Raw genomic sequence first — 26558 nt, forward strand, 5'->3', positions numbered from 1 at the left:
AAAACTTTTTGCTCTTGAATAGAGTTCACCTTGAAAATGTTGACTCTGAATCCCTGCCATGGAAATAAATTTTTTTTTAATTGATGGATAATAAACTTAAGTCTTAATCCAGGTAGAACATCATGTTAATGCTAAGATATAATTTTACATGAAAAGATAATTCATGAATTTCCTTAACATTCTTATTATCTATTTTTGTTGGGTTTTCTGATATTTTCACAGATGTGGCTTTGTATAAGTTAGAATAATTCATAAACTTTAGCCTTTTCTTTTTTTTCTTTATTCCAAAATGTGAATGAATCATACCTGTTGGATCATAGCACTAAGTTTCTACAGAGTTTTTTCCAGCTTCTTAAAGGAAAGAAAATTATTTGCTAACTTTACCATATGAAATCAGATATAACACAATCTAAATGCCTTTTTTTTTTTTAATGGGAAAAAAAGTGGTGAGAATGCCAACTTTTTAACTTTGTAAAGACTCAACCATGATTTGACTCTCAAAAATGGACAGACTTCTAAAATTAAGAGCCAGGAAGCTAACGTTTATCTATCTTCCAGTTTGTTCACTCCATTTCACCCTTCTTTTTTCCCACCTAAGGCAAAAGAAAATAAAAGTAACATCCTTGCCTTGGACTGTAGATACAATTCAGTATTAATTTTCTTTTTCTTACTTTTTCTATTAGTATTTCTAAGAGTTAACACCATGAAACTAAAGAGACTTGATACAGTTGTTTTGGTCTCAAGCTTCAGAAGGGTTAAGCTTCCTTTTCCTTGTAACTTTTTATTTTGAAATAACTTTTCAAACTTAAGGAAAAGTTGCAAGAATAGTGTAAAGAATTCTGTGCACTTTAATAGTTTCTTTAAATGTTAACATTTTACTACATTTGCTTTATCCCTTCTCTCTTTAAATATGTACCTTTATTATTTTGAACAGTTCAGAAAACTGAGTAAGTAGTAGACATGTTGCTCCTTAGATACCTTAGTGCATGTTACTTGACCACAAACACATTCTCCTAGATGACCCCAGTACAATGATGAAAATCAGGGAATTAAGTGATATAATACTATTATCTAATCTAAAACTCTGTTTTCTGTAATCTTTAAATAATTTCTCAGCTTTCTGTAATTGGGAAAGGGAGTGGGGGGGTTTTCTGAATTAATCTTTTGTTAAAATCTTGGTCTGATAGGATTTTTCTAGCTTTCTATGGTCTCCTTTTTTGCAGTATTTTATGTCTCATGTAAATCAATAACAAAAATCACACTGTATAGCAACTGAAGTAAGGGTAAAGCATCTGAAATTTAGAACCTTTATTTAGAATATGAAGGAGGAGGGTAAAAATCTTTTAAGACTTTGGTATTTGTTTTGGTTTTTCAACATGGAAAGTTTAAACTGTGGATTATAATATGTTTTCCTTTAATAGATAGTCTTATTCTTGCTTATTGTTATTCCTATGCTATTTTATACTTAGAAAATTGAGGCTTATAAAGAAGATTAGATTATTTCATGTCCTTCAAAAGATTTCTGTTTCAAAGATTCACATATAAATGAGCATCCCTGGATCATTTTCTAGTTTTCCTTTTTTAAAGTTTCATATTAGTATTTGTCATTTGCTATTCCAGATTTAGGGTGACAAACTGTCAAGAGGGAATGTAATATTTTTGTAAATTGTGATTTAAGTCCAAATATCTATATATTAGGCATTTTAGAACATTTAGGGTGAAATTATTATTTTGTAGCAGTAACTTTCAATAAGCCTATAAAAGCACCTTGGCACATACTATAAAATGACTGTGATGATTAACCTGCTTCTGTTCTGGAGAGAGTCCATAAAACTGTTGTTCACTATTCTCATTCTTGCATCAAATCAAGGACGAACAGTTGTTTCATAGTTAAGGGATATTATTTTCAGCCAAGAAGTGCAGTTGTTTTATATTTCTGGCTTCAATTTCATACTTCTAAAACAGACCACTCTTCAACTCAGGTTTCTTTCCCTTTTTTTTCTCCCCCAAGAAAATAATTTAGGTATTTTGACAAGGGGGAAGCAAGTATTTTGATGCTCTTTCTGTCAGGACACTTTTTTTTTTGGTGGTACGCGGGCCTCTCACTGTTGTGGCCTCTCCTGTTGCGGAGCGCAGGCTCAGCGGCCATGGCTCACGGGCCCAGCCGCTCCATGGCATGTGGGATCTTCCCAGCCTGGGGCACGAACCCGTGTCCCCTGCATCGGCAGGTGGACTCTCAACCACTGCGCCACCAGGGAAGCCCAAGGACACATTTTTAAACTGCAGAATCACTTTGCAGCTAAACTATTTTTTCCTTAATATTGTGATGTCATTTTTTTAAGATGACATTTGTGATGTCAAAGCTTTTTTTTATTTCAGATGATAGTCAGAAAATACAACAGATCAAGCAAGTATGACATAACTAAACCTTATTCTAAAATAAACTTATCTTTTCCAGATTGCCTGCTAAACATTTGGTTTCACTTCAGAGTATAAGGCTGATTAACAAAGGGAAACAATAGATTGAGAAAGGGAAAACAGTAGATTCAGTTAAAAAAATAAAATATTACTGTTTTACTTAAAATAATAGAGTCATGGAAAGATAGATTTCATGTCATGAGTGTGTATGTTTGTGAGTATGAATTTGAAAACACTGACACAGCAGTTGTCAGTCCATAGTTTGGCTTATACATGGCATACTGTTTTTCATTTTCCTAGAATCTGTTTAGATGATTGTGCATTTGTATAGACTTGATGGTCGTGGTTAAGAGGTAGATGGGTTGTTTTATTATTCATAGTGGTAAAAGAACCGTTTTTCTTGGTGTTACAGTTAGAAAGAGTATTGCTTCTATAGATTAGAGTAATAATTGAGAATCAACTTTTGTTTAATTAATATTTAATGAGTCTTCAATTATGCCCTTGAATATTTTTATAATATTATGTATAACATTCTGTTACACTAATATGATTACAATTTTCTCATTATTGCTAATCAGACTTCAAATTTTTTATTTGAAATTGCATTTCATTACAATTACTGTATTTAGAATACAGGATAGATTTAGAAAGAGAATGAAGGATCATTAAATGTAGTTAGTTGAAAGATGTTCTACAAAGTAGGTGCTAGATAGGACTGTTATATCTGGTTAAGAAATCTGCTTTCGTCTTTTAGCAGTTTTGGAGAAACTAGAATTAAAGCAGGGACATTCCATCTTTCCTAAACTTGCTTCTGTGCCAAACAGAAACTAATGTTTGGCTATAGTATGCAAGCCCAAAAAAGTAATAATTATATAATTTGGGATCCTCAGTTTGAATATTAATTAACTTTCATGTTGTCTCCTGCTTTCCTTTTCTTCCATATTTCCCAGTCCATGTGTTCAGGAAGATATGACTTACCTGTAATGATAAAACTTTTTCTTGTCTTTATTATATTTAGCTATCATATGATGAAATTATTTATAAGTAATATCTAATAAAGTCAAATTTATGGTATGCATAAGTATGATAAGAGTGAGCAGAGAAAGATCAACAAAGGCTCACAGAGGAGATGGAGGTATGTGCAGGAAGTATTCTCACCTTTCTATGGGATAGGTAAGGGCAGATATGACAAAATATGGTAGAAAGAACCTTGGTGAATATTGATACTATAGGGAAACTGCTCTGATTTGAAAATTAGGGAGATTTGTATTGTGGAGCACTGAAAGATGAGATTGGGTAGGAAAATAGGATCAGCACATATGAAGCACATACAGGGTTAAGTACAGGATTTTAGTTAGCTTTGATTCAAAGAGTGTTGAAGTGCTGTTTGTGGTTTCAGAGTAAGGAGTGATATGATAAATGTGATAATAATCTAGCTGTAGTATTCAAATTTGATTAAAGACAAATGGAGCTGGGAGAGAGGAAAACCAATTAGGAACCTTCTGCAGTAATTCATAAGAATGAAAGCTTTGACTAGAATAAAGTCAATAGCAAGAAAGAGGTTAATCTGAAGAATACTTTTTTATATAATATGTTTTATTTATTTTTAATTTTTAAAATTTACTTTTGGCTGCATTGGGTCTCCGTTGCTGTGCACGGGCTTTCTCTAGTTGCAGCGAGCAGGGGCTACTCTTTGTTGCAGTGCACGGGCTTCTCATTGCAGTGGCTTCTCTTGCTGTGGAGCACAGGCTCAATAGTTGTGGCACACGGGTCCTACAGCGCATGGGCTTTAGTAGTTGTGACGCATGGGCTCAATAGTTGTGGCTTGCGGGCTCTAGGGTGCACAGGCTTCAGTAGTTGTGACATGCAGGCTTAGTTGCTCTGCAGCATGTGGGATCTTCCCAGACCAGGGATCGAACCTGTGTCCCCTGCGTTGGCAGGTGGATTCTTAACCACTGTGCCACCAGGGAGGTCCCTGAAGAATACTTTAAAGGAGGATTCTATTTAAAAACAGATCTCCCCGTTCTCCTCATTTATAAGTTGAAAAGGAATTCTTAAGATGTGGTTTCAGTGCTTCCCTGCACTATAGAGGCTGCGAGCCACAATTACTGAGCCCGCATGCCACAACTACTGAAGCCCACATGCCACAACTGCTGAAGCCCACTTGCCTAGAGCCCATGCTCCGCAACAAGAGAAGCCACCACGATGAGAAGCTCGCACACTGCAATGAAGAGTAGCCCCTGCTCGCCGCAACTAGAGAAAGCCCGCGAGCAGCAAAGAAGACCCAACCCAGCCAAAAATATAATTTAAAACAAACAAACAAAAAGATGTGGTTGCAGAATTTTAAGAACAGAAATCAAGTCAATGATGTTGGTACTCATAAGTGGGAAAGTTATAAAGGAGAGCTATTTTGTGAGAAAGGATAACATTCATCTTCTTTCATGTTGAATTTCACTGATGGTTAGACTTCCAGTTGGCAGTTTTTCATTTATTAGAGAATTTGTTTACAGTCACTTCATTGTCAGGGGGAAAATCCTCAGATAATAACTGAGTTTCTTCATTATAATTACTTTAGGAAATTCAGACTACTTGACATTTTGCATACAGTAGGGTTGCTTAAGCATTTCTAAGAAGTTAGGGATTACAGTGAAATAGAGTTAGTAAATGTATAAGATTCCACCTGTTTCCATTAAGCCTTATAATCTCACTATCTGGCATTCTGTTAGGGATACGTAAATGAATGATAGTTCCTATAGAATTACTAATATACTCATAGCCATAGTGAAATTTTAATAATTATGTAGTCTAATTGGTCCATTAATGTTGACATTAGTAAATAAGGTCATAAAGTGTGGCCTTGGATTTGCCTATTTTAATTGTTTTTACTTTATATTGACTATAAAGCATTTTCTTTTGTCTTTTCAAATTATTTTTTCTAACATTCTTAAAACTATTTTCTTTCAAAATACATAAGAGAAATGATTCTCCTGTCATTTCTGAATTTCACAGTTAAAGAGATCCCACAGTACTGTAGATGCTACTGAGTTTTACATATTTGGGCCTGAATTATCCATGCAACAGCTGAAATTCGCTCCTTAAACTTATAGCCTTTGACAATGTTGACTTTTTATACTATGATGAGAAACTAAGAGAGCTCATGGGTAAATCAGGTTATTCAAATTTGGGAAAAGTGAAAAAACATTTTGAGGAAAATTGGAGTTGATTTGTTAATGACATATTTGTGTGAATATGGCAAGAAAATATCCACATAAACACAGGGAAAGTTAATTGTTTGTTGCACCCTCATAAAAATCATTTGTACTAATTTCTTTGTTAATGTTTTAAAATAATGGATTAAGTTGGAAAAACTCATGTTTTATTCTTTACACTGTTAAATGGTAACAAACACCAAAATTTTTTGTTTTAATGGTACCTTCTGTGTTTGTGAGCTTAGAACTTTGGTTGTATGACAGAAGACTCAATTTTATGTAAATATATCCACAGAAATAGTGAATATCTTAAATATTTAAATTATTTATTTGGGGGGGTTGCTATGGAAAATTGAAGACATCTTTGATTATTGGAGATTTTTATAACTGGAACTTCTTAAAAATAGCCTGTTTTGTTAGTAGGTAGGTTTTTAAGGCTGCTAGCAAGTCAAGCGGTAGCTGTTACATGAACCTCTGCTGCTGACATTAATTTACAGGGGTCAACAGGACAAAACTCTACGACATGATAGCTGATCTGGGAGATGATGAGCTGCCCCTCATCCCTTCAGGAATCATAAATCAGTCTAGGTCAGCCTCTACTAGAACTGATCATGAAGGTGCAAGAGCAGAGGAAGGTACAAAATTTAGCTATCATGTTTCTTTACATTGCAGAAGACATTAATTCTAAATCACATCTCCTTAATATTATAAACTTGCTGCTGTTTTAAAATGATCAGTTTATATGATCTTCAGAGAAGGTGTTGGGCAAGCTCTTGGTATAATTGTCCTAAGAGATTTGAAATTTTTGGCTTCTGTGTCTTTATAAGTTTTTTTGTTTGTTTTTGATGTTAGGTGGAGTTGTTTCATATATCATTTCAAAGTACCTTTCTGAACTGTGACTTTAGCTTACAGATCTAGTAGCAGAGAAAATAGTAGACTTGAAATAATACATATGGAAAATAACTATTTAGTCATTTCGTCATATGGCTTACATTTAGTAACTAATAATAATTGTCACTGATTAGGAGACAACTAAGTGCCAGAGATTGTACTTGTACTTGGAACTTTACATGTATTATTTCTCTCCCTCTCTCTCTCTCTCTCTCTCTCTCTCTCTCTCTCTCTCTCTCTCTCTCTCTCTCTCTCTCTATATATATATATATATATATATATATATATATATATATATATATATATATATATAAAAAACAATTGCCTAATTTAATCATTTTAGAAAAAGGCAACATCATTATTCTTTAACCTGGTACCAAGTATATACTACTTGAAATGAATTTTCTAAAGTTTGCCTAAACTAGAAATGTGTAGGAAATGAAAATACTATTTAGGCACTTTTTTCCATAATTGATTTTAGCTGAAGATATGTAGATGTACTTGAGTAATTTATAAATCTAGGTCTAGATAGTTATAATTCTAAGTAATGAGACTGAATTCTTACCAAAGGTTTATTGTGATATATAATACATATATAAAGGATAATCCATTATCTAATAATTTGGCATATAGATTGATTTTCATTGATATTTCTGCTTTTGCTCTGTAAGGTAATTTGATACCCCAGTCAAAAAATTTTGAATACATCTTATTCTCTTCTAAGGGTTATCTACTAGTACATTTTCCTTAAAGTTAAATAATTTTGCATTTTTCCTTTACAGTCAATCATCTCTGCATGCATTTACCACTCGCCATAATCTAGGAATATTTGAAGAAGGATAAAGAAAATCACTAAAATAATAAAACCAAAACAAAAAGTTAAAGCATGAAAAGCAACAGGAAAAGTAAAAATCTATTGATTTTTTTCCTAGATCTCTTTCCCACTGTTAAGCTATTTTCCTGTTTTACTTTAGGAAGTATTTTATAAAATGCATATACCAGCTCCATTATTCTTCATTTTATGTATTTAGTAATGGTTTACCAAACAGTGCATAGGAAAACTTGCTAAAATTTTTCTAGTTAACACTGTACATAAACTACAGATTTTACAGCTTAAGGCAAGGCCATATTAGCAGGAATTAGGGACATTTTTAAATGTTTCAAAACAATGACCTATAGAAAAAAACCAGTCAAGACTCATGCTACACAAAAACCAATTTAGAACTTGTATGTATGTTTGTGTCTAATTGTGCTTTTTAAAGAAAAAAATGTAAGTCAGTAATCTGACTATTAATAGTAGAAGGTCTAGGAGGTGAGAAGATAAGCATAACCTTATTATACTTTTTAAAGGGTAAATATTATTAGAATTTGTTACTAAAAAAGATTTAAGTTCAGCTTTGACTTAGAGCTAAGAAGGGAACATTAGAGTTCATAATCTCTTATTTTCAGTGGCCATCTCCAACTTTATGCATTCCTATTGAAGGCCGTGTCATACCTCATTTTATAAAGAAAAAAATGTCTGTTTTCAAGGAGAGAAACTTATACATTACAACATTTCAGACTATTTTTAGTTAAGACTTAAGGTATACCATGTTGCCACTGGCATGGATGGAATCAGTAACTGAGCTGTGTTCTCTAGATTTGATAAAATTGAAGGAGATAGGGAGAGTTTGATATGTGAGCTACAGGTTTCCTTGGTCATTAGTGTGCATAAAAAGGAGGATTAATTTAAAAAGTATACAAAGGACCTTGTTGTAAGACCTCATTTTGTAGACCCTAAGATTTCCATAAAGGGAAATGCTAATATGATAATAGTTTTCTTAAATTGCTTGATGAAATCTTTTAGGCTGTCTAATAAAGGTATCATAATTTATGTCATTAAAAACTTGCTTTTAATAATTTTTCTTTGAATTGCTAATAACATTTTTATGCTTATGTAATCATGTGCTATTGGTAATTATGTTAACATTAATAAAATGAATTTATAGAATAGAAATTAATTCCCTCTGCAAAGAAACAAGGGCAGATAAATTGAGTGTTTATTATGATTGCTGTATGCCACAGTAATGGGTGATTGTGGAAAGGAGAAATACAGGTTAAAAGATTTTTTTCACCGAGATGTATATGTAGTAGATGCTGAGTGAGCAGGATAGCTTGCTATATATAAATGGATATATGTGTATAGAGATAGAGAACTGTAGTTATGTGATTAATTAGAAATTGGTATACTTTTTATTTAATACAATTAATCTAAAATTCTAATAAAACTAGCTAATATTGCTTAGACACTTCCCTTCACACGCTCTTAAATTGGTCAGTAACTGATACGAAATATCTCTGCAAAAAGAATATGTAATAATGCACAATAATTAGTTACCATGTTAAAGTTACTAATGCTTTATTGGGCTTTTATCAAAAGTTCCATTATTGAGTGTTTGTATAATTGTGAGTGAGAGGAATTGTGGCATTTTGTTCTAACTTGTCTTAGAAACAAATTCTGAGCTTAAAAGAAAAACATGTCCTTGTACTGGCTAAAAATGCTTTGAGAAAGTAATACCTAATGAATTTTATATTTCATTTTTTATATTTATATTTTTATATTTATATTTCTTAAGCATAATTTTAAACTATTGATTTTATAATTCTCAGCTTCTTCTGGTATTACCAATAACTGCATACTAGATATTGGTAGGAAGGATCGGTGCTATATAGATTATTTAGATTCAGTAGGTATAGTCATTATAAAATTAATCAAATACTACTATCCCTATGTGTATTTTCTATCCGATTTACCCTATATCAATTGCTGACACACAGCTTCATTTTAGAAATGTCATTCAGGACCCTATTTGAATCAAATTATATAGCTTACTTGGATATTACAGATTACTTTAATAAATAAGATATTCTAAATAAGGATGAATTTTACTTTTGCCATAGTATATATCTAGGAGAAGTTGACTTGTATCTTCTTAGAATATTTTCAGTAGTATTAGTGATGACTGACAAATTTTATGACATCTGTTATGTTTCCTATAGTGTATTAAATTATATCATCTTTTATAGGAATTTTTCAAAATTGATAAATAGCTTGAATTTTTATGTTTCCCTTTTAAATTTGCTCATGGATTTTAAATATGTATTGATATGTTGAGTTGTTTTGTATTACAGTGATTTATGTACTTTCCCCTTGTATTTTAAGATTAAAATTTTGCTTTCAAAGCATGTTTGAAATGATACAGAGAATTATTGCTTATACTATAACTGTAATGGCAAAATATATAGTAGTGTAGTTATTCTAATTATGGCAGTGTTTGATTTTAATTAGTCCAAGTATCAGAAGTTTAAAGTGCTATCCATAGTCAGTATAGATTATTTTATTTTAGAAGTATAATGGTAAATAAAAGGGAAGTTAAAATAAAAAAACATAGTCAAAGTTTGAAAGCTGGAAGCCATTCTGAAGATCACATACATTAACCTTTTAGGGAAAGAAAACGGACAGTGATGGTAGAACTGCCCTTTTCCTAGACCGTTGCTGTTACTGAAGAAATGTGAGCAATTTAAGGCTTCACTTCAGTAAGCTGATACACTGTATTGCAGACGGGAAACCATTTACATGTGAATACTTACATTAATTTTTACCAGGGACTAGAATACCTAGCACTTTCAAGCAAATATGATAGAAAGCAAAAAGACTTAGCAACAGCCTATTATGTTTTTAAAATAATATAATTATAGTTGTACCAAAGTGATAAGTGAGGTAAATAGACAAAGCTTTTGTGCCCCACCTCCCACCCTGAAATAATATATCTAGTGCACATTTGATTTGTGGGAAATTATGCTCAGTTCCAAAATAAACACTTGTTTATTACTACACAGTAATAGGATTTTTTGAGTGGAAGAAATGAGGGAAGTGGGAAAAAATTATATTACTGAATATTGTAACTGTTAAGTGCTTACATTTCCCCCACAATATTGTCTTGTACTGTATGATTTTTCAGCATTTAAGAAGCGGTTTTGTTCTTTATAGCTGAACCAATAACGTTTCCATCTGGAGGAGGCAAGTCATTTATTATGGGTTCTGATGATGTTTTGTTAAGTGTACTGGGCCTTGGAGACCTTGCAGACTTGACGGTAACAAATGATGCAGACTATAGTTATGATGTAAGTGCAGTTTTATTTTTAATTTTTTAATGATTTAATAGAAGGCTCATTTTTTGGAAACACTTATAAAACAGAATTAATGTCAAGGTGCATGGAAAAGATAAGTTTAAGTGTGACATTGTGTTTATTTGAAGTGACATGTAGTTTTTTTCTTATAACTACTTCCTTTGTGGTGTATAAATTTTTTCTTAGGTATTGTGGTGGATTAGTTAGGAGTTTGGGGTGATTGATTACCTTAAAATATTGGTTGATAAATATCTACCTGAGTAGTCAACTCTCAATTACCTACTCAAATTAAGCCATATTTTGCTGTTAACAAGAGAAAAATAGGTAACCCGAATCATTTATTTGCCTTCAGGATAATTCTTAAAAAGCACGTTTTATTATTGAGCTTTTTTTTTAAAGGATAATGTTAGAGTTAGTTTGTCATTTCCTGAATATTTAGTCCTTCATTTGAGGGATGGGGAGAGGATGGAGAGGACATGGGAAGGACAGTGTTAGAGGTGAAACTAGCCTTGGATTAAATCTTTTATAGACAATAAACACTCAATTGAGAGTTAACTATACTTGTTTAGATTTTGTGTTAGTGAATTTGCAGTTTTTCAGCAAATTATTTTTTTTCCTTTTATAACAAAGTCCTTTTTTCTACATTTTATACTTACGTTAGCATGCTTTTTTAGAGACATCAGCCTTGGTGGGCTGGATTATTCTCATTAATACTTTTAAAGTATATAAGCAACTAAATTCCAATAAACTTTTGACTACTTTAGAAGTGGTTTCACAGCCTGTCTTTACAGATGGAGAAATGAAGGTAAAAAGATTAACCTCTTATCAATATCAATAAAGTGTCTTTAGTTCAGACTTTTGGAAAGTACTTTAACTTGCTGCCTTGAAAAATGTCACATGCTGATTTTCTAAATGACAGCTGTATTGTTAATGTTGTAACCCTTGGATTTTTAGTAGTAATTTATATAATTTTTGTTGTTTTCATGTAAAGATTGCAGCATGGTAGTTTTTTTGTTTTGTTTTGTTTTTGTTCTCATTTGATGTTTAATAGGACTTTGGGTTTACCCTGATGATTCGGTAAAACAGATTAAGGGACTCATTTGATCTAAGTATTTGAAAGCTTAATGAAATTATTTCTTAGTTCTTATTAAATGATAAAGATTTGTTATAAAGTTTTTAAGGTATACTCAATTTCTGCTGGACATTTTATTTTAGCAAAGCAGTTTTTAATATATATTTTAAACACGCCAAAACAAACAAAAATTCCACATGCCTATCAATTAACTACTTTTACCCCACTACTAAATATTGCACTCTTTCTTTTTAGTTGCCTGCCAATAAAGATGCCTTTCGAAAGACATGGAATCCCAAGTATACACTACGTAGCCATTTTGATGGAGTACGGGCATTAGCTTTTCATCCTGTAGAACCTGTGCTGGTTACTGCCTCTGAGGACCATACTCTGAAACTTTGGAACTTGCAAAAAACAGTTCCTGCCAAAAAGCAAGTATTTTAATATTAGCCTATTTTTTTTCCTTCCAAATTTGCTAATTATAAATAATTATTATTCTTTATGGTCCCATATCTTTTATGTACTCATTTGATCTTTCCTAATGACCCTTGTATATCAACCAATGATTTACCATTATTTATCTTCTCCCCTCCCACCCCTTTTTTCCCCCTCTTTTAGGAGTGCCTCTTTAGATGTAGAGCCTATCTACACATTTAGGGCCCACATGTAAGTTTTATTGAATTAGGACTTAATTAACCATAGTTATTGTTAACTATTATTTATCAATTGTAAAACCTTATAATTTGCTCATAATGTTTGTTTTATATTAGGAAAGACATACTGAACAATATTTCATTTGATTAATAATTGTATTAGTGAGAATATAATCAGTACTGTTCAAATGTACATGTTTACCTAAACAGTTTTAGATACCACTTAAATTTAGAGAGAGGTTGGGGGGATGCAAATACGAGTTTCTTCTTAGGCTTTATAAGTAATTTCTTTCCTCTTTTCCTATAATAGTGGTCCTGTTCTATCATTAGCTATTAGTTCTAATGGAGAACAGTGTTTTAGTGGTGGTATTGATGCAACTATCCAGTGGTGGAATATGCCTAGTCCTAATGTGGATCCATATGATACATACGGTAAGTAAAAGGCTCAAGATGTCTTTTTTAAAGTGAATGGGGCTGACAAAAATAATCACCTCAAATATTATAAGATTATTTAAATATGTATTAGTCTCTTCATTTAGTCTTTCCATTTACTAGTAATGTGCTTTATTAAAGAGAAAAATTAAGAAATATCATGCCATGAATATTTTAGCCTGCAAGTTGGTACTTCCTTTATGGTGTTCAAAAATTAAAAACTGTATTAATTAAAACATTAATTTCAGTACTAGTTACAGAAAGGAGGATAAAATTTAATATAGGGAATAATTTTTAAAACTTAAGTACTTTATGTAGTTCAAAAAATATTTAGTGGGAGACGATAGAAACAAATTAGGGACATAAGGGTATAAATCAGTCAACTTGAGGGACAAAAAAACTCCTTAATTAAAAAAAAAAACTTTTATTCCCAAATGCCACTTTTAGAATCTGGCTAACAAATACCTGCACATGTATTCAAATATATTTACAAGGGCATTGTTTGTAATTATAAAAAATTAAAACAAAATGAATGTTTATTAGTATGAGAATGGTTAAATAGTTGTCTACTTAATGGTTGGTTCATTTAAAAAGAATTTAAAGGACTTCCCTGGTGGTCCAGGGTCTAAGACTCTGCACTCCCAATGCTGGGGGCCCAGCTTTGATCCCTGGTCAGGGAACTAGATCCCACATGCCACAACTAAGAGCCCACATGCCACAACTAAAGATCCCACTCGCTGCAACCAAGATCCCGTGTGCCACAACCAGCACAGCCAAATAAATAAGTAAATATTTTTTAAAAAGGAATTTAAGAGCTCTTTGGTTTTTTTATTTAACACACACTTGGTGCCTAAATTTGCCAGATATCAAGCATACATCAAATAAGAATTAGTCTAATAGAAAAAACAGACTTTAAACACAAACAAGGGGATGGATAGTTACAAATTGTGGTAAGTGGTATGAAGATACAGTACTATGAGAGGGAGTAACAGCCAAAGTCTTCTTTAGATATAGTCTAAAATAATCACATTCAAGCCAGAATCTAAAGAACAAAAGTTAACTTTTAGTAAAGAGGTTTAAGCCAGGAAGCAACTTGGAAATGTAGGGTTTAAAAAGATAACACTGGCTGTTGCAAGGAGAATAGATTGGGGGTGGGAAGAGTGGAGAAAGGAATACCAATGTGAAGTTGTAAAGTTGTAACATAGTGATCTGGTAGACTAGGTGAGAGATGATGTTGCCAAGATTAGAGTAGGTAGTAGAACAGTTGAAGAGAAATAGATTTAAGACATACTGGGGAGATAGGGTAGAACAGACAGAATCTATTGATAAATTGGGTTGAGTGGATATAGTGATGGATGAGTGACTCGTGTTTATTTTTTAACAGCTTTATTGAGGTATAATTCACATATGATAAGATTCACCCTTTTGAAGTATACAGTTCAGTAGTTTTTACCATATTCACAGGGTTGTGCAATCATTACCACTATCTAATTCAGAACTTTTTCATTACCACACCTGCATTTTTGACATGAGCAACTGAGTATACAATGGTAGCATATTGAATGGGAACAGAACAGGTGTGAGAAGATAAAGGAGGCTGAGTTTGGGTTTTTATGCATGTTAAGAGATGGCAGTATCAAGTAGGTACCATCAGTGTCAAGATGTGAGAATGGGTGGCATTACATAGGGAGAATGTGTTATATAGGGTAGGAAGAGAAGGCAAAATCCTGAGGAGCTCTGACATGGCGGGTGGGGTGGCTAGAGCAAGAGAGCCAACCAAAAAAACTAAGAAGGCATCATGGCCTGTGAGGTAGGAGGGTGTCCAGGAAAATGTGGAATCATGCAAGCATCCCATTTTGAGAAGAAATGGTATGCACTTTCAAGTGTTGCTTAGACGTCTAATAATAAAAGGATAGAAAGGTTCTTTTTTATAAGTAACAAATAGATCGTCCAGGTTTGGGCCAGACAGAGGTTGGATGTTGGGGCTAAGACCAGAAGGTAAAGGGACCTCTGGATGACCTTTCAAGGTACCCTCTATGGATGAAAAGCACTGTGATGAGAAGGAGGGAAAGGAGGAAGGAAGGAAGGGAAATGTTATTAAATTTGATAGAATAGACTTCGTCATTGGTGATTTTAGCAAGGGTTGTTTTGGTGTGGTGATAGTATTGGGGTGATTTCAGAGAGTAAATGGGAGGTAAGAAAGCACATTTACTCAATATGGTTTTCTATTATTTGGTGGGAGAGTGGTGTAAGGTTTGTTTGTTAGGTTGAGAGATTTTGGAGCATATTTGTTTGCTGTGGTAATGATCCCAGGGAGGAGGATAATCTGTGTAGTAGAAAAACTAAACATGAAAGCAAGTTAGTGTGTTGAATGGAATCCAGAATACCTGGTGGAATTAGCCTTTTGAGGGAAGGAGTATAATTCCTTAGTTGTATCAGGAAACATGGAGAAGATGGTTTTAGATACTAGTAGATTTATAGATTGGGTGACAGAAAGGTAGGGGAAAAGTTTCTATTTCAACGCTGTATTTCCCCAGTGAAGTATGAGAGAGAATCATTCATGAGTAAGGCAGGTGATGAACTGTGAGTATTGTAGAGATGATGAGAAATATCTGTGGAAAGTGTGAATTTAATAGAGAAACAGGATTGTAGGACAAATGATGTTCAATGTTATTAGCCCCCATTGTCCATCAAATGAATGGATAAATAAAATGTAGTATATCCATACACTGGAATATTATTTGGCAATAAAAGGAAATGAAGCACTGATACATGCTACAACCTGGATAAACCTTGAAAACATTATGCTAAGTGAAAGAAGTCACAAAAAGCTATTTGTGTAAAACGTCCAGAATAGGCAAATTTATAGAAACAAAGTAGAATAATGGTTGCCTAGGGCTGCAGAAAGGCAGAGAGGAAGATTGGGGGGAAATAGCTAACAAGCAATGAAGGATTCCTAAAGTTGATGTGGTGATGATTGCACAACTTGTTGAATATACTAAAAACCATTTAATTGACACTTTAAATTGGTGGATTTTATGGCGTGGGAATTACATCTCCATAAAGCTGTTTTTGTTTTTTTTGTTTTTTTAAGTATGTGTTCCTTTTACAAAATTGCAAAAATATAGGAAAGTATTGGAAAGGGGAATAAAAATTACCCATAACTCCACAACATAGAGATGGCTATGTGCACTTTGGTTTATCTTATTATGACTGTATGTGTAGTTTTTATACTTAATTATGTAGTAAGTTATCTTTATATACAAAAGCATTTTTTTAAAACTTCTTTCAGCTAACTTTTGTTTGTTTCTTTTGTTACAGAGCCAAATGTTCTAGCTGGCACTTTAGTTGCTCATACAGATGCTGTCTGGGGTCTTGCTTATAGTGGCATAAAAAATCAATTACTGTCATGTTCAGCAGATGGCACTGTTAGATTATGGAATCCACAAGAAAAATTGCCATGTATTTGCACTTACAATGGAGACAGGGGTGAGTAAATTTTGCCTCTTTGAAAAAAGCTAATTTTAAAAAATTTTGGAAGATAAAAAAGACAAAGTAGTTGATTTACTATTTCCTGACTGCTTAAAGAGATAATTGAAATAATTTTATAAAGCTGTGATAATCTTTTTTTTCCTAGTCATTTTTATAAATAAGAAAGGTGCTTTGCAAGTATATCCTGTAGCTCAGTGCTTTTTTAGACCTTTTTCAGAACACGTCCTATGTGAAGAATAGAATTATTTGTATGTTTGACAGTAGAGTAGACAAACAAGGCTACTTACAGGAACAGCAAGAGGCCCTCCACCAGCTCCATCCAAGTGGCTGCTTACGAAGATTGAAGGGATCACAGTCTCAGGCATACCTATAAACCTACATATGAGCACACTGGTTGAGAAGTCTAGCCATAATCATTGAAATAGCACCCTTAACTGGAAAGTGCAAACTGAGTTACACAAGTAATTTTTTTAAATCGTACCTTTTATTTTTACTAAAAATAATTTTTTGTTTTAAAACATTTTAGATGAACATTTATGCTTAATTTTGTTGGGTCTCTAGATACCTTAGTGATTCTACTTATTTTTGAATTGCCTAAATAAGCTTTTTTTTTTTTTTTTGGTGGTATGCGGGCCTCTCACTGTTGTGGCCTCTCCTGTTGCGGAGCACAGGCTCCGGACGCGCAGTCTCAGTAGCCATGGCTCATGGGCCCAGCCGCTACGCGGCATGTGGGATCTTCCCGGACCGGGGCACGAACCCGTGTCGCCTGCATCGGCAGGCGGATTCTCAGCCACTGCGCCACCAGGGAAGCCCCCTAAATAAGCTTTTGAGATGAAAATTCATTTAGATAATTTGTTTCTTGCTTCATACAGGTAATTAATTGCTTACTCCAGGTTTCACATAGTTGTGCATTGATCTGGACAGTTGAATTTAATATGTTAAAGAGCAAAATTGCTGCTTGGGCCACTTTAGGGTAGTACTGTATCAGCAGATTCCAGAGTCCAAACCTTCATTTTCACAGATCCAAAAATTTGACTTGTATTAGCTATTTGATAAGGCTTACCAGTCTCAGACAGGTGAACAGTCTCCCAAGACAATGATGTGAGAATGCTTTTTTTTCATTTTACAGTAAGAAATAAAACTGCAAGTGGACCAGTAAACTCTAACCTAGGGTTTTTTTTCTCTCAGAAGAAAATGCATAGGAGAACAATAACTTTTGTGTATATCTGCTCTTACTTTAAGAGCCTTCTAGCTATATTTTTCTTATAATGTTATAAAAACTCCTAATAATTGAAGAAAAGTTACCTATTATATCTTACCATTCTAACACAATTGCTTTCTTTTTCATTATTAACATTATTTCAAGAATATTCAAATTCCTTTTTCTTACTAGAAAATCAGAGATTTCTAAATTATTGTGTTTACACTGTGTCTCTCTGTGCTCCTTTCAGAGCATGGAATACCTACATCGGTTGACTTTATAGGCTGTGATCCAGCTCATATGGTGACCTCTTTCAACACTGGTAGTACAGTAATTTATGATTTAGAAACATCACAGTCATTGGTGATGCTTTCATCACAGATAGATTCTGGTAAGTTTTCTGGTAAGGTTGGAACCTTAAAAAGGATTATTTCACAATAGAGGGTAACCTTTTAATTTTTATATTTTGAGTGTATTCAGGATGGAAAAATAATTAGCTTTCACTGTGTACTTATTATTTCTGCTGTTTCCTCAAATTATGCTTAGAAGCTTGGGTGAGTATGTGGGGGCAGAGAAGTGAGTAGAGCAATGTAAAAGTAAAAGAAAGCAAGTGAAATAATTTTAAAAGTTTTTAATGAAAATACATGTGAAAGTAGAGAAAATATAATGAACCAAATGAACTCATCATCCAGCTCCAATAATTATGTGTAAATGGCCAAGGTTGTAAGTATAAGATGTGGTATGTATTTCACAGTTTATTCAAATAGGGATCCAAATAAGGCCCATGCATTGTGATAGTTGGTAAGTCTCTCAGGTCTCTTTTCATCTGTAGGTTCCCCCTCCATCTCTTTTATTTCCCTTGCATTTTTTAATTGAAGAAATTGGGTAGTTTGTCCTATAGAATTTCCCATAGTTTGGATTTTGCCAATTACGTCCTTGTGGTATCATTTAATGCACTCCTCTATTCATTTTATTTCCTGTTAATTGTTTGTGGATCTAGAGGCTTATTCAAATTCAGGTTCAATGTTTTTATTTGTCTTCATTTTAAAGTTTTTAAGTGTTTTTGGCAAGATTATTTCACAGTAATCTGTGAATTTTTTTCACAAGTAAATATTGTCTGGTTTATCTTTTTCTTATGTTTCCAGTCATTGCTTGGGTCCATTAATTCATTAACTGTTGAAAAATTATTTTCTAATTCTATCATTTCTTCTCCATTATTAGCTAGAATGCTTCTATAAAAAGGAGCACCTCTCATCAGTAGTTTGGTTACCTGGAGTTAGTAGTTAATAAAGGAAAAGCAAGATAAATGATTGCTTTAAAATGATGAGGGTAGTTCCCTAGCATCCTCCAAAGGTGACCAGTGAGTCTTTTGGGTATTGTTTGTTTTTATTATCATTATAATCTTTCTTGGATATAAATTTTTTTATGTATTTCAGTCTGTTGCAGGTATTATCTTTATTGCTACTCTGATTATTTCATCTTTGGCCAGAGGGAGCTTATTCAGCTTGGCTCCTGAGTCCTCCTTTTGACATGACCCTGTTAGTTGTTGATGGATTTCTTACTTTCTGAGATGACAAGGTGTTCTAGGTTCATCTTGTTCACTTTGCACCCCAGATCTGAAATCAGCCATTTCTCTAAGGAGCCATGGTTTCTTTGAGTGGAAAATGGCATTTAGAGACTACAAGATAGGTGCTGTGCTATTGAGTCAGTCCCCATGACTTTCATGTCGCTTGAGTTGGTCATTGGTTAGACTTTTTCAGTGGACAGAGCTAGAAGTACATTTTTAATAAAAAGACTGATAAATTTATACAAATACTTCCAATTCTAATTCAGATATATCTCATTGATTTTATATCTTTATCTCATTGTAACAATGTTGAAACTCTTGGTTCTCAGCAAAATCATCAAAGTTTCTCGTTTGATTTATGTCACAGTACAGATACAGTCATCTCAGAATAATAATAGCAACACCACCAGCAACAGTATCATTACTGATAATAGGGTATATTCTACTAGTGTTGGACAGTCTAATTACTGTGCTTTTAAAAGTCACTTGAAGTAGTTCATTTCTTTGTGCTTATACTGCCGATTGGATATATGGTTAAGTTCATTTGTTTAATCTTATGGTTAAGTTTCATTTGTTTGAGTTTTCATGACTGCTCTTTTAAAAGTCATCTTATAATTATAGAAAACATTTAAATGGTTCCATGGTCAAATCTCAAACCACATTATACCCAAAGTGTCTTTTCAACCCAAGTCCCTTTCTTCCTCTTACATAGATTATTTTTTTCAATGTGTTTAAGTTCAGTTAAGAGTTCTTGTATACATGTAGAATGATTGATTTATAGTCTAATGTTGACAATATTTTCCCTTTTTTTAAAAAATAATTTATCTGTTTGGCTGCCTCGGGTCTTATTGCGACGTGTGGGATCTTTCATTGCAGCGCACAGGCTCTTCCTTAGAGAGTGCAGGCTTAGTTGCCTCGCGGCATGTAGGATCTTAGTTCCCTGACCAGGGATCGAACCCATGTCCCCTGCATTGGGAGGCGGATTCTTAACCTCTGGACCACCAGGGAGGTCCCTTCCCATTTGTTTTGATCTCTCTCTTTTCTCCCTCATCACTAATCTAATCAAAAATTAAGAACTTGGGCTTCCCTGGTGGCGCAGTGGTTGAGAGTCCGCCTGCTGATGCAGGGGACACGGGTTCGTGCCCCGGTCTACCCGCGGCTGGGCCCGTGAGCCATGGCCGCTGAGCCTGCACGTCCGGAGCCTGTGCTCTGCAAAGGGAAGGGGCCACAGCAGTGAGGGGCCCGTGTACTGCAAAAAAAAAAAAAAAAATTAACTTGGTAGTAAAGAAAAGGTCTCGTTCCTAAGAACATTAATTCCAGTTCTCTGTTTTTTTGTCAGTGTGGGTGGGATGTGGGTGGTTCTTGAAAACATCTAATTATCACTTATGAATTTTTTCTTTATTAATTGCCTCTAATTCTTTTATGGGCTATGTATTAAAAGCAGTGATTTGTGGGTCTTTTAAAAATTCTAAACCACCTATATTGACAGTTTGCATTAATATACTTCTAACTTTTTTCTAAACTTGAGCCTAGTACTATCCATATTATATTATAGGGCATGCTAGCTTACACATATTGTAAGAAATTGTATCTCTCTAGAGCTGTAGTTTTATTTCTTAGATTTTTTTGTTTTATGTAGAAAAGCTTTAGTTGTTAGTGATTCTTATTTTTTGGTAAGACTAAAAAGGCCATCATTTAACTTCTGATTGAAGTATTTGTTTTGTTTTAATTGAAATACAGTTGATGGACAATATTAAGTCAGGTGTACTACATATTATTTGACATTTGCATACATTATGAAATGATCACCACAATAAATCTAATAACCATCTGTCCTCGTACAAATTTATTGAAATATTATTGACCTTATTCCTTATGCTGTATATTATATCACCATGTCTTGTTTATTTTATAACTGGAGGTTTGTACCTTATAATCCCCTTCACCTCTTCCCCTGCCACTCCCTCCCCTCCCCTCTGGTAACCACCTATTTCTTTTCTGTGTCTGTGAACCTGTTTTTATTTTATTTTGTCTTGTTTATACTTTTTTTAGATTTCACATTACATCGATGGTTTGAATTCTGGTGTATTATTATTCTTTATTTTTCAGGTTTACAATCCAGTAATCACATTAACAGAGTAGTAAGTCATCCCACACTTCCTGTTACAATAACTGCTCATGAAGATAGACACATCAAATTTTTTGACAATAAAACGGGTAAGTACGTTATCTTATTTTCTATATAAGATATTGACTTCTAGGCTTCAAAATTGCCAAGTTAAACTGATGTAACTCAAATTTTTGCTTTACTTAATGTAGCACACTTATAATATGTTAATTTTTATCCTTAAGTATATATAATACCTTGCTTACCTCTTATGATTTCTTCATTTCATGACAGTTATAAACCCTTTCATTTGAAATTTTTTTCTTTATATTCTATTGTAAATTAGTATAGCAGAAAAGATCTCTTTCTAGTATTTGGCATTTCAAATATGTCCTTAAAATTATTTCTCAGTGGATGAAATGATACAGTGGCAATTGTTTATTGTCATCTTTCCTCTATTTCTTGTTGTAAGGAAAACATACCAATTATATAGAAGTCAAATCAAATTTTAATTTGGCCATAGAATTGTTTGTTTAAGGGCCTCTGTATCATCTGTCATTACCTAGAATACTACATAAAGTACTATTTGCTCTCTTTCAGGAAAAGTCTGATAGCTAAGAGAGGCTTCTTTGAGGAGCTAAAATGATTAGAGGGTTATTGAAGGACTTCCAAATAAGGAATTTAAATGTTAATTGCAACATTTTTTCAGGGCAACAAATTATCAAGCAACACAGCAAATTAGAACTACAGATTTCTCTTTGAAGGTTGTATAGGACATGGTCATAATTTTTTAGTCTCTAGAGTCTTACATAAATATCTTTGTTCAAATAACACTTTTCATGGACAGAGGTTCCTTTTAACTCAGTAGAACAAGTTGAGAAGAGAATGGATATTCACAGGTCTATATATTGCACAGGAAAGAAGATTCATGTGAATATTCTCAACACCTTATCAAATCAATTCTTTAAACATTTTTATGAAGGCTAAACATCTTCCACTGCTGCAAGAGCAAAGAGACAATTTCCTTTACTGTATTTCTAAAAAGATTCCTTTCATTAATTATTGAAGATTTACATTTGTAAGGGGAGGTTCAGGAATTTTAGTAGTTACATTAAAAGCAAAAAGTGAGTCTCTAGAGCTGTTTTACTGCCAGAAATCAGAAATAAGGAGCCTGTAGCCTTTTAAATTGTTTACAGATTCTGCCAATTAATTCTTGGTGTTAACCAGCTAGTACCTTATTTGTAATGTGAAGATAATTGAAGCAATAGGCTCTAAACAATGGAAAGTTTCTCTCTCTCTCATTTTCTGTCTCTCATACACACAGATACACACACATACAACACTTGAGTTAAATTAAACTGTAAATTGAGTTGAGATGTATTGTTTTTTTAAAAAAGTCTTCTTTGAAAAGTGGTAATTTATTTAAATATGATAAACTAGAATATCCCGATAACTGGTGTTGATGGTTAGCTACGTTGTTAATAATAGGGTATTATTCTATCAAATTAATAGTAAATTTCTTGAATTAAAAAAAAAAATTATTTATTTATTTATTTATGGCTTCCTTGGGTCTTTGTTGCTGCGCGGGCTTTCTCTAGTTGCGGCAAGCGGGGGCTACTCTTCGTTGCAGTGCATGGGCTTCTCATCGTGGTGGCTTCTGTTGCAGAGCACGGGCTCTAGGGTGCACGGGCTTCAGTAGTTGTGGCACGCAGGCTCAGCAGTTGTGGCTCATGGACTCTAGAGCACAGGCTCCGTAGTTGTGGCACACGGGCTTAGTTGCTCCGCAGCATGTGGGATCTTCCCAGACCAGGGCTCGAACCCATGTCCCCTGCATTGGCAGGCGGATTCTTAACCACTGTGCCACCAGGGAAGCCCTTGAATTTTTTTTTATCTGAAACATAGAAATTGATAGTATGAATGGACTCAGTAAGTATTTAGATTTTAACAATAAAAGTATATTTAGTATTTTGCACTGCACTGGCTACTATCATGTATAAGATGTCGTTTCCGCTTTCTGAGGGCTTATTGTCTGGGGAAAATAGTGTGTGGGGGTGTGCACACGCTCATACATGCACACACATGCATAATGCAGTAGGATAAAGGAGTCTTCATAGAGTGAAGGTTTGAGTGTTTCCTTGAAAGAATGGTAAGGTGTTTGTTTATTTGTTTTTAAGTGAAGAAAATAGGAAATTCCAGATAAGGGCATATTTTGAGTAGAGGCACAGCAGTGGGAACTTGGGCTGGAACAGAAGTTTCTTATAGGCAAAGCCAGAGAGGTAAGTTTGGAAAAGAAAAGCAGAAACTGTTGAGGTGAACTTTTCAGAGCCAGGCTAAGAATAATGGATCTTTGTTTACACTATGCACTATGAAAACCACTTGAATATTTATTTGAGCAGGGGTTTGCAATATTGGTTTAGAAAGAGTATTCAAGTCACACTATATGGTAGACACTTGACTTTAGAGAATTTAAAACTTTCAGTTTGTACTGTTTGTTCCAGAGAGATCTTCAGGGCTCATGATTTTTAAAATTTTGGTAGAGGGACAAATATGAATTGCGTATGTGCTGTGTTCAAGAGACTTAGCTAGTGGGTGAATCTGGGAGAAGGTGTAGTACAAGTGAGGGATGTGGAGGACTTGGAGGAAGAGGGTCTGAATTGGTTATGGACTCATTCATTCAGCAAAGCTTATGAGTATCTACCATATCCTCAGCACACTTCTCCATGCTTGGTGAACAAAAATAAAGTATCTTGTCCTCTTGAATCTTATAGACAAGTGGTATATTGCTTTCTGTAACTGAAACACTGTTCTATTTGATTTACATATACTAACATGTTTGCTCTTCTAATAGCTCTGTAAGGTAGATATAGCACTATTATCTTCATTTTATAGTTGAAATAAAGGACTCAAAAGAAGTTATTTGTTCATTGTTACAAAACAGAAAATTACAGGTTTGGGATTCAAACCCATGCAGTTTGCTTCCAGAGTCCACTTTTTTTATTAGTCTGTTTCTTCTCCATTTCATATAGATTATCCCAAATAATAAGATTATCTTAAATCAAAGAGCTTAAGGTGCTGGGGAAGAGAGAACTGGTGACTGCATGTGTCCTCTGTTTCCTCAGTTATAAGAAGAAAGAATTAATCTTGGTGGGGGAAGAAGGGTGGTAGCAGAGCCATGGGGCAAAGGTAAATTTGGTTAAATGTGAGAATCTCCATGTATATGCTGCTGAAGGAGGGGTCCTAGTTGTTGGGAAGGGTCAGAAGCTTTGTGACTTCTGTGGTCACTAGTAGAAACCCAGCATCCAGCTTGGCTCAGCATTGCACGTCTCTGTAAATGGTCCAATCTGAAGGTCAGTTACATTCTGAAGTGACTTCGTGACTATGTAAAGAAAGGTTGATTCTAAACTGACTTTACATATCATAGTGGGGTTAGTTTAGTGCACAGGCAGGAAAGCTGAAGTTAAACTTGGAAAATTATAGCACTCTTAAAGAAATGGGTAGATCTGCTATTTGGTTGAAAGAATTCTTTGGTTTAAGACATGTTAAATATAGGAGATGTAGGATCATTCTCAGGAGAGAAATCAGAACTAGATCTATGAATTAAGAGTCACCATCACAGAGCTGACATTTTAAGGGAAGCTAATGATGCTTAGTAGTTAACCACCTAATGTTTTGAGGTTATTGTGCTAGAGGCCAGCCATTTCATACTCTGGATTTTTTTTTAATAGGAATATTGAGAGGAATGGATTCTAGAACTGATAGATGAATTATGTTGGACTAATAGTATGTTGAATGATTTTTCTGTTTCTCAGGATAGTAGAGAAAAATTGTTAAAAAATTACTCTGTTAATCTTAGTATTGATGAAAAACAGACAAGTGTGATTGAAATGACAGGAGACTAATTTTGTCCTTAATTGATAATTGTTTAATATTGCCAGCAAATGGCAGACTTACATTTTTCAGAGTAACTTTTTGCACATTTGATTATGTTGTGGTTTTGTATTCAGGTCAAGGGCTATAGCCCCATGGCAAATAACAAAAGTAGGTCTATTTCAAATCTCAGTGTGGAATGTCATCAGGGGACAAGGAGCATGGCAAATGACTGTAAATAGAATTCTGGAGAAAGACCTCCATCTCTCATTAGGAGCAGCCCAGGCATTTGAGTAATAAAGATTGCTGAATGAAAGGGGAGGAAATTTTTTAAGTTAGCAGTACTTTCTGTTTTATTACTTTCTTGGATGAATCAATTTATGATTTTGCTTTCCAACCATCAGAACATGTATTGCCAATGCAGAGGCTGATGCCCTTGTATTTGTGCAACGCAACTTTGTATTCACAACTTGTTTTTAAATTTCAACTCACTATTGAATCCATTTGCTTGCCAAATCTTAATGAAGATATTCACTAAATTATGTTTTCCAGAGTAGTGCTTTTGTTACTATCTGGGGAAATCAGAGTAATTTCTGTGATGTACTCCCACCCTTCTCCCCTTTCTTGTTTCTAATGTATTAAATGATTGACATTTCAGAAGATAAATGATGCTATTAGAATCTTTAGAGAGGAATATATTCTCTGGTGATTTATTTATCATTAACCCTGTATATAAAATAATCTTTTACATCTCTGAATGAGAAGGATTCTATTTTCATTTTAATTCCCCTTTACATGGTCTTAAGCTTTTGATGCAACACTATAGTCTATGTTTTCCACTATCATATACTGTCAGATTCATGTCACACAGATGTCTTTAGGAGTTACTGGGAAACTTCTGCATTAGAATTAAAATTGTCTTTAGAATATTATTATAGTGGATGAACCTTGAAAACATTATACTAAGTGACAGAAGGCAGACACAAAAAGCCACGTGTTACTGTATGATTTCATTTGTATGAAGCATTCAGAATAGGCCAGTCCATAGAGAAAGCAGATTAGTGGTTACCAGGGACTTGAGGGGAGGAATGGGGAGTGACTGCTTAGTGGGTACAGGGTTTCCTTTTGCAGAGATGAGAATGTCCTGAACTAGATAATGGTGATGGTTGCACATCATTATGAATGTTCTAAAAGCCACTGAATTGTACCCTCTTAAATGTTTAAAATGGTAAATTCTGTGTTATGTGTATTTTATCACAAAAAATACTGCTGTGGTGATATTATTTTATGTTGATATTGTATTTTGGTTTCTGATTGCTCAAGTTAGTAACTATTTAAAAACTTAATCTTCTCTGTTATGTTTTATTTAGGTAAAATGATCCATTCTATGGTAGCTCATTTGGATGCTGTTACAAGTCTAGCAGTAGATCCTAATGGAATCTACTTGATGTCTGGAAGTAAGTCTGAACTTCTTGTGCT

General features: G+C 33.9%; 1 protein-coding gene across 4 annotated transcripts in view; it reads left to right on the top strand.

Moving 5' to 3' along the window:
- Positions 1-26558, top strand: part of STRN3 (striatin 3) — a 114431-nt gene that overhangs the window by 85225 nt on the left and 2648 nt on the right. For 2 of the 4 annotated variants that reach the window (XM_059057210.2, XM_059057212.2), the window contains 9 exons: positions 6125-6262; positions 10549-10682; positions 12016-12191; positions 12379-12426; positions 12724-12845; positions 16167-16334; positions 17789-17929; positions 21215-21322; positions 26450-26536. In XM_059057210.2, coding sequence (XP_058913193.1) covers positions 6125-6262; positions 10549-10682; positions 12016-12191; positions 12379-12426; positions 12724-12845; positions 16167-16334; positions 17789-17929; positions 21215-21322; positions 26450-26536 — 1122 coding nt within the window. The remainder of the gene's footprint in view (positions 1-6124; positions 6263-10548; positions 10683-12015; positions 12192-12378; positions 12427-12723; positions 12846-16166; positions 16335-17788; positions 17930-21214; positions 21323-26449; positions 26537-26558) is intronic. The other 2 variants (XM_059057214.2, XM_059057213.2) reach the window with 1 other exon arrangement.

This window comes from Kogia breviceps, chromosome 3 (assembly GCF_026419965.1).
Source record: "Kogia breviceps isolate mKogBre1 chromosome 3, mKogBre1 haplotype 1, whole genome shotgun sequence".
Classification (NCBI taxonomy): Eukaryota; Metazoa; Chordata; class Mammalia; order Artiodactyla; family Physeteridae; genus Kogia; species Kogia breviceps.